The sequence below is a fragment of the Octopus bimaculoides genome, chromosome 4 (genome assembly GCF_001194135.2).
Source record: "Octopus bimaculoides isolate UCB-OBI-ISO-001 chromosome 4, ASM119413v2, whole genome shotgun sequence".
NCBI lineage: Eukaryota > Metazoa > Mollusca > Cephalopoda > Octopoda > Octopodidae > Octopus > Octopus bimaculoides.
The window spans coordinates 122,848,220-122,857,473 of record NC_068984.1 but is presented as its reverse complement, the minus strand read 5'-3'; the positions used below and the strand labels follow the sequence as shown (position 1 = coordinate 122,857,473).

The window sequence follows — 9,254 nt, the reverse complement described above, 5'->3', positions numbered from 1 at the left end:
ACACACACACACACACACACACATGTACACAAACACATAAAATTTTTTCAGTCAGTCAACTGTGAAGTCTTTATATGTAGCAGGGTCTATTTTTAACTTCTCTGAATTTCTTCAGCTTTCAATTAATTAATAATGTTAATAAAAAAATAAAAAAATCCTTTCAACCAATCAAGTCAACTGTAATATACAGTTATAGCTGCATCTATTTTGAGATTCTTTGAAATAGATTGAATATTATTTGATTAATTAGATGAGAAGTAAAAAAAAAAACTAAAAAAAAAACAACAGATCAGCTTCAGAGCCACTGGACCAAATTACAGGAAACTAAATGTAGTTTAAGTAAATCCTTCGTTAATAAGAAAGTAAAATGAAATAAAGAAAAAAGAAAGCCTGAAGAGGGAGGAAGTGGAGAAGGATAAGAAAGTGAAGTAGAAAATGTATACATTAAAAAAAAAAATAACGGAATAAAGGAATTGAAATTCTTGAGATCATGTCATTCTTTGTTTAGTACTGGCCAGAGAATCAAGACAATGTGGAAAACATAAGATTAGAGAGTTGGCATGCCAGAAAGTAAAAGATTAACTACTTACTCTGGCTTTAGCATCAACGGTGGCTCCGTTTCGCAGAAGTATGCGAATGATGTCAGTCTGGTTGGCTCTGGCAGCAAGATGGAGAGCAGTTTCCCCTCGAACGGTTGGGTAGTCTGGGTTGGCATTATGTTGGATCAGGTAGATGCTTATATTCATGTGACCCATGAAGGATGCAACATGCAATGGGGTGAGTCCAGACTGTAAAAGAGAAGAAACAACATCAGTGAATTCACTGGCAGACATGTCGATGGTGGTGGTGGTGGTGATTATAATGGCAATGATGATGATGGTTGCTATGGTAATGATAAAGATGATGATCATAATACTGGATATGATGGTAAGTTAACATACAAACTGCAATGGGAAGGTCAATGATAATAAATGTAAAGGTTCTCATAACAATCATGATGACAATGGCAATAAATGTGGTTATGATTCTGGTACTGATAACTATATGATGATGACGATGAGAACGATAATGAAGATAGTATGTAAGCCTTACCTCAGTAGTAGCTTCAATAGAGGCATCATATTTGAGAAGCAGTTCCACCACCTTTATGCGGTTTTTTTTGCATGCGATGTGTAATGGGGTGAAACCATTCTGTGGAAAGGAAAATATATGGCTTGAGTATATATAAATACATATACAAACACACACACACACACACAAAATACACAATATGCAAATGCTCAACAAACTGGAAAACTACGACATAAAAACAAATCAATGTTCAGTAATATGAATCAAATCAATAACATTTTTAAAGGAAGATTACTTATGAGGTTCCCAGGCAGAACTGTCCAGTTTTCAGTTGATTTTGTCTGTTCTCTAATGAAGGTTGTTAATAAGAGTAACCATCAAATTTTTGACTATACAGTACAGCATACAAAAGGAAGAAACTAAACACTAAATTATTTTCTGCTAACACTATGTGTGATGTTCATGCCTTTACCAAAAAGTACCAGCAAATGACTTGGATTGGCTTTAACTAGAAAGCAAAAATCAGATAAGAGCTCATCGCTAACTCTGTAACGATTGCCATAACCTTACAATAAGCAGATATTTCTAATGTAGCCACAAACTCAAGTTAATCCTTTTATTACTATATTTCTGTTGAAATAACAATACTTGTTTCAAGTAATTTTAAAATATAAGAATTTAGTAAAATAACTGTCATTATTAAGCTGGTATTTGGAACATAAATTAACATGAAATTTTGATGGAACATTTTAATTTAGATCACTTTAAACAAGAGGTTTGTATCATAGAACCGGGGATGGTTATGGGCAGATTGGTATCAAAAAGGTTAAAGTGGCAGCAGGAAATGTTAACCCCAACTTGATCCTAATGCAGAAGATCTAAATAATTATTATTTAGTATAAGGCTTATAACAACATTCTAAGGTAAGAGTATAGATGATTGGTAATAATATTAGTTTGACATAAGGCGGCAAGCAGGCAGAAAAGTTAGCACGCCAGGTGAAATGCTTAGTGGTATTTCGTCTGTCTTTACATTCTGAGTTCAAATTCCACCAAGATCGGCTTTGCCTTTCAGTGTCGAAAAATAAAGTACCAGTTGTGTACTGGGGTCAGTCTAATCGACTGCCCCTCCCCATCCCCCGCCTGCCCAAATTTCAGGCCTTGTGCCTAGAGTAGAAAAGAATATTAGTTTGACATGTCTGCCACCACACAATCTGCCTCAATTATCGATCACATTGCAAACAGTTACCGAAACCAATATACTGATGTGTCACTCACCAGGGCTCTTGCATTTGGGTCACTTTTCCTGTCCAATAACAGCTTGGCTGTTTTGACATTTCCACAATGGGCAGCAACATGTAGAGGAGTTAAATAATCCTAAAAGGTGGAGAGCAAGACAGATAAAACATATTCAAAATGAACAAAGAAATAAAGCTTGTAAAACAACGATTCAATGGTGTCTATAGAGTGATTGTGTATAAGTCTACACACACATTACAAGCATATATACACATACATAAAATTTAATAGAAGCTGAAATTTTATTACTAGAACTCCTGAATGTCACCTTTTGGTTCATCAGGCAGTATATATACATTACTATGTCTATGTTTATACATACAGTACTTATATACATTACATACACCCACACACATACATACATCCATAAAATTTAATAAGCGCAAAAACCTTGCTAAGACAAATGCTGAATTTCACCTTTTGGTTCATCAGGTTGTATATATACATTAGCCTATGTTTTGTATTGAATACTTTTTGGTGTGTTTGTATGCACTAACATGCAATTCACAGAGAGAATTTCCAACCCAGATAAACCTCATCAACCACCTTTTATGACTAAATCAATCATAAAAATCAATCCTGAGTCTCATTTCCAACACTAAAAGAGGAACAAGAATGTGTTTCCTTCTTTCACTCTCTCTCTCACATGCATAATACCTAAAAGTATACATTTGACCAAGACACATTACTGGCTCCAGTTTGCCAAAATGAATGAAAAAGAGGCTCCATACCCCCCTGTCACAGTTCAATGTTTACTGGTAAGAATGAATATCCATCAACAGTAAAAGAAATTATTCTAGAATTGTCTAGCTGCAGAAATTCTTTTCATTTTTCATAACTAGACACCTTTTCAATCATTAATCTCTCAATTGTGAAGCAGGTTTAATACCTGTTGTTGGACCAACTGAAGCAAACATAAGTACTGTGCCTGACACAGCGATAGTAGAGTTTGATACCATGACCCTATGTGATCATTGGGTCAACCATTTTACCATGTATTCCCAATCAGAAAGCATAATTGGAAAGTTACAGTCTGAAGTTAAAAGAACAAGAATATATAGATAAACAGGAAGTATTACTTACCACAGTTACATCATCGACAAGAGCTTTGTGGTACAGAAGTAAGCGTGCACAGTCAACGTGGTCTCCTTGGGCTGCCATATGTAGAGGCGTAAGACCATTCTGTTGGTAGATGGTGGTGATAGGTGGAAAACAAGGGAGAAAAGAAGACAGATATCAAATAGGCAGATATACATATACAAATTATATACACACAAGTATTTACACACTAGTACACAGTCTTATTACTAGTATTGGTGTTGAATTGGCAGAATTGGTAGAGCATCAGATAAAATGCTTTGTGCTGTCTGTTATGGCTCTTTGTAATTTGAGTTTAAAATCCTGCTTAGGTCAACTTTGCTTTCCATTCTTTCAGAGTTGATAAATAAAATTCCAGTTCAGGGTGGGGAAATGTCAGAGCATTGGACATGATGCTTTGTAGCAACTCTTTTGGTTCTGAGTTCAAATCTCATTCCCTCTTGCAGGAAAAAGAAAAAAAAACATCCAATAAGATCTGTTACAGGCTTTGGAAGATCTTAAGCTTGCACCCAGTATTTCAACTGATTGTTGTCACTGTCAGTATGCCAACTGACAAGAGAAAATACAAAAGAACTTTCGAGTCCTGGTGTACACAGCAAACATTGAATAAACAAACTGAATTATTATCACCTTCAGAGAATGATAAAAGCCAAGGTAGTTTGTGTAGGTTTGAATCAATGCACATGCTATGCAAAGCTAATTTGAAAACTGAAGTTGTCACAAAAAGCTGACAATCCATCAGTCAATGAGAGAATATCTATGCAGTCATGTGAACTACCAGAAATAACAGCTATATTTCTCTCAAATCACACTCTACCATCTTAAAAATGAAAAGGAACATTGGTCAATGTAGTTCCTTTTGTCATGGCTGGAATGCTTTTGATCACAGGTCTGCAGGATCACAGCCATCTAGGGGCTCAATAACACTGATAACTCAGCCACTTTAAACCTACACCCAATGATGTAGTATCAATATTTACTACTAAGACTGGAGAAACTCCCAAGTACATAAAGGAAAATGGATGGCAAGTTTAATGTACTGACCTTTGTTTTTGCGGAAAACGGTGCGCCTCTCTCTAAGAGCAGGTCAACTACATTCTCATGGCCACTCCTGGCTGCGCAATGCAGCGGTGTTAATCCATCCTGAAGAATTGATAAACAAGAAACATGAATGTAATTAACAGCAAACAATAAATTATGCAAGAGGAATGTGTGTGCGGGTGTGAATATGTGAATGTACAAATAATCAGTAGAAAAGTGTGGCTGTGTGTATGAATGTGAACAATAAAAAGTGTGGCTAAATGGGTTTGTGATGTATATGCATATATGTGGTATTACAGTGTTATTGTGTGAGTGTGTTTGGACAAAGATGTGTGTTATCTGAATTGTAGTCTGTGTGTATGTATGTATACACATACACACATACATACATATATACACTCACACAGGTACATATATTTAAGCACTTACAATAATATACTCAAGCATGCACACAAATATGTGTGCATACACTTGAAGATAAGCATATACTCACAGAAACACACAAATAAAAGTTACAATGCAAAGACTGATATTTACCCGAGTTCTTTCTTCAATGGTGGCGTCGTGGTCTAAGAGAAGAATGACCATATTTGACTTACCCCAGCGAGATGCCACATGTAGAGGGGTGATGTTGTTCTGTAATATGAAAAAAGAGAGAGACATAAATAGTTAGAAATCACTATTTTAATATTATCACTTATAACTGATTAAGATGACCAAGAGCCAAGGAGAACAGAATTAGGTTTTCCACCAAATTCTTTAATGGGTACGCTTGACTCCTTTTATATTTACAGAAGGCTTCAATTATCTGGGACCTTCCAGGGCTTTCTTACTTTACATTATCAACATCTTCAGTTGCAAAGCTTTTGTAACAATGTCTGGTCTATGAGCATGAACAGATCAACTAGTGTTGAAAGGTTGGTCTACCAATGGAGATCAAACATTGATAACGGTAGAGTACTGATTCTGACAGGTTTCAGTGCTAGTTATCATTGACTTATCTTCTGCTATTATTATTTTGCAATATTTTGTTAGCATTAGTTTTTCTGTAAAATCTATGTATTTTCAAATGAATTAATTTTCATTGTCACAAATTCTTGAAACTGGATACTTTTTTTTAACCTCAATTACTCAAACCACTTGGCTATACTGAAGCTGGGTGTGAGACTTAGTTAAGTAGTGCAGTGTGCCACTATCTTGTAGCACAGTTTGAGCTTACAGTATCACAGCAAATAATACTTTAGATAATAATAATAATAATAATAATAATAATAATAATAATAAAATGCAAATATTTATAGTTGCTAATAAAATCTAAATCAGTGCTTCTCAGACTTTCTTTTACTTATTGTTCCCTTTCTTTAAAGCTCGCTTTACTATAAGCCAACAAAATTAAATGCACCTTGAACAGCTGCTGAAAGGTTGATCATCCTTAAAAGACAACATGTCAAATCATTTTGACCACTAATATTACCAGATGATTTCTACATTAGATGAAAATGGAAACTATTTTCGAAAATTAAATGACTTTTCTATTGCCCCCCCCCCCCCGACCACTTTTTTGTCCTCATTTGTAATAATTTTAATGTCCACTTTTCCATGGTTGTATGGATCCAGTGGAATTCACTGGGGTAGATTTTCTATGGCTAGATCCCCTTCCTATTAACAACTCTTACCTGCTTCCAAGCAAGGTAACATTTCCCCAAGGCCAGACATGTTTTCATAGAAAGGTGGAAATATAGGACACTGCTGTGTGTGATATTGGTACAAGGAGACACAAACACACACATATATGATGTGTTTCTTGCAGTTACTGTCTACTAAATTCACTCACAAGTCTTTGGTTGGCAAGGGGCTATAGAAGAAGAAGACATTAACTCGTAGTGTTATGCAGTGATATTGAATCTGAAACCATGTGGTTGGGAGGTAAACTTCTTAACCACATAGCCACGATTGGACTTCAGCAACTATATTAAATTTTATACTGCCCTCACAGAACAGTAATGCTCACTTTGAGAAGCACTGATCTAAATGAATAAAAGTTGAAATGAGAGTGAGATGTAAGTTAACTTACCTTAGCTTTGTAGTTGACGTCTGCACCCTTTTGAATAAGTAGAGTACCAACGTTGACATTGCCATAATGTGCAGCGATGTGTAATGGTGTGAAACCACTCTGTAGAATAAAAAGACTTGGTAAGCAAGATGGTTAAAGAGGAGATTGTAAGATGTGTAGGGATGATAAACACAAAATGGTACCCACAAGACAATTATTGTTGCAAAATCATAGACGTTCATAGTCACACAGACACAATTTAAAAATGTAAATTTCTCCAAATTCTCAGACTTTTAAGTAACAGTGTTTACCACTAGTGATCTAGTAAGAAGCTAAAAGTAGATAAATCTCTCTCTGGATATGACATCAGTCTATCATGACTAGTCTTCCAAGATGATCTGGATCCATTCCTTCTGACAGCTAAGTGAAAGGAGATTGTACTGAATATGGTTCACCCTCCAAAGATACAGTGATGAAAGATACATCTCTTCTACAGTAAAAACACCAGCCAATCATAAGTAACATTGCCAGATGATGTGGTATCTTTTAATCCGCTACGATTTCATTATAGTTAGGTAAATTGAGGTGATATAGAAAAAAAGTGTTTTGCTCAGAATTAAAATGAAATATCCACAGCAGATTTGATCTCACACATAATAGGTAATCCAATACCTTACACACAGCCATTTCCCCTTTACTTCATAATGAGGGAACTACTACATAGTCATTTGACATATTAAAAATAACACACTGAACAATAGAGTTGTGTATATATATATATATATATATATATATATATAAATTTGATTGGTCATGGCTGGAACACTTTTGGTCATAGGTTTACTCAAGCAAGGCTGACCTCATCAGGATACATAGCATAGGGTATATGTGTACACACACGCAAAGACAGGGTGGTCATGGCTGAAATGTCTTTATTCACAGCTCTGCAACTATGATCTGAGGTTTAAAGCCCAAGGCTGATACTAAACAATTGGGTAACACACTTTATGCTAAAAGAGCCAGACATGATTTAAAATCAAATTTACCTCAGTCAACAACTATGCATTTACCAAGTACTATTCTCATTGAAGCACTAAAAGAACTATGAATTGATCAGTAACAATCACTACAAGGGATGGTACCACTACAATGAGTTGAAACAACTGAAGTGTATAGTATCATTATACACTGGGATGGTACTATCACATTGGATAGTACTACAACAAAGGATGGCCCCTTCACAAATGTGTTCCTATACCAAATACTACACACAAATGAGTAATGGAGTTTCATATTTATTTAGATCGTGCATAAAGAACAGGAATTCCATGTTCACATAAAACAATGTAAGTTATTAAGAATATATCTTTCCAAAGGGGATATAAATGTTATATAAATGAAAAGTAAAAAACACAAAACAAATCATCTCTTCACTTATATTTTTTTGATAATATAAATGAAGAATTAATTGTTAAATGGGAGTAAAAATATAACAGGAACTGTTTCAGTTAAATGCATAAAATATTTTGAACACATTTTTACTCATGTGTTTGTACTTGTGTGGCCCATTACTTCACAGCAATTGTAGTTTACATTTTGCACAAGAGAATATATTCTTGGGAGCGTGGTCTTCAAAGGAAATAAGGAAACGATCCCTGATGAATCTTAAGAAGGATGAAACTAGCTGGCTGGTCCCTTATTCACTTCTGTCTATTTATTCACAGTGATACTAAATATAAGTTTATTAAACATCTCAATAAACTCCTGTACACACATTCACATACATGATATTCAATCAACCATCATAAGTTTAACAAAAGATATTTGGCAGGTTCATGGTTATTGATTAAATATCTTGACTCCTAAGACTTCTTGCTTTGAGTACTTTGTTTTAAGTTGACTATCAATGTTCCTTTGAAGCTTTGTTTGTCTGCCTCTGTGTTGTTTGACATCTTTTGCTCATGGTTCAGCTGATTTGTAGTTGTATCTTTTTCATCTGAAAGATTATTTTCTCTCTCAACACACACACACAAACAAACACACACACACACACACAAAATACATATAGGTGAATAAAAGAATAAAAGTTCAGAAGACAACATGATACTTACAACAATCCCAAAATACAACAATCATAGATAGTGAAAGGGGACAGGCATTTACCAGTGAGAACAGAATCATAAGAACTGACAGTGAGAGAAAGATTCTGATGGTAAGAGTGATGTGGGCCGCACTGGCGAATAGGTACCAGTAGAGGGGTTTTCTATGTGCAAGCTATACAGTCAAGTAAGTGGTGGAAGGGAGATAATCAGAAAACATTCCATGATCAGTTCCACATGCTGACAACTGTTAAGGTAATACATAATATAAACACATATCTACATGTACACATTCATGTGCATGCATGCACGCACACACACACACACACACACACACACACACACACACACGCGAGTGTGTGAGTGAGTGTAGGTGTGTGTGCTTGAGATGAAAAAGCAGCTTCTGAAATGTGCAAAACATGACAACTACAGAAAGCAAATAGAGGGCTAAAAAATGAAACAACTATAATGAATGTGTTTACTTACTGATAATGGTTGAGTAATGTTGAAGAGCTCAATACATCATACACACATGCATTTATGTATATGTGTATGTATATATATATATATATATATATATATATATATATATAT

General features: G+C 35.0%; 1 protein-coding gene across 44 annotated transcripts in view; it reads right to left on the bottom strand.

Annotated features, from left to right (window-relative positions):
* Window positions 1-9,254, bottom strand: part of LOC106871604 (titin) — a 454,558-nt gene that overhangs the window by 255,947 nt on the left and 189,357 nt on the right. For all 44 annotated transcript variants that reach the window (XM_052967415.1, XM_052967425.1, XM_052967440.1 and 41 more), the window contains 7 exons: window positions 6,583-6,681; window positions 5,046-5,144; window positions 4,512-4,610; window positions 3,453-3,551; window positions 2,349-2,447; window positions 1,093-1,191; window positions 591-788 (listed from right to left, as the gene is read on the bottom strand). In XM_052967415.1, the coding sequence (XP_052823375.1) occupies window positions 591-788; window positions 1,093-1,191; window positions 2,349-2,447; window positions 3,453-3,551; window positions 4,512-4,610; window positions 5,046-5,144; window positions 6,583-6,681 (792 nt within the window). The remainder of the gene's footprint in view (window positions 1-590; window positions 789-1,092; window positions 1,192-2,348; window positions 2,448-3,452; window positions 3,552-4,511; window positions 4,611-5,045; window positions 5,145-6,582; window positions 6,682-9,254) is intronic.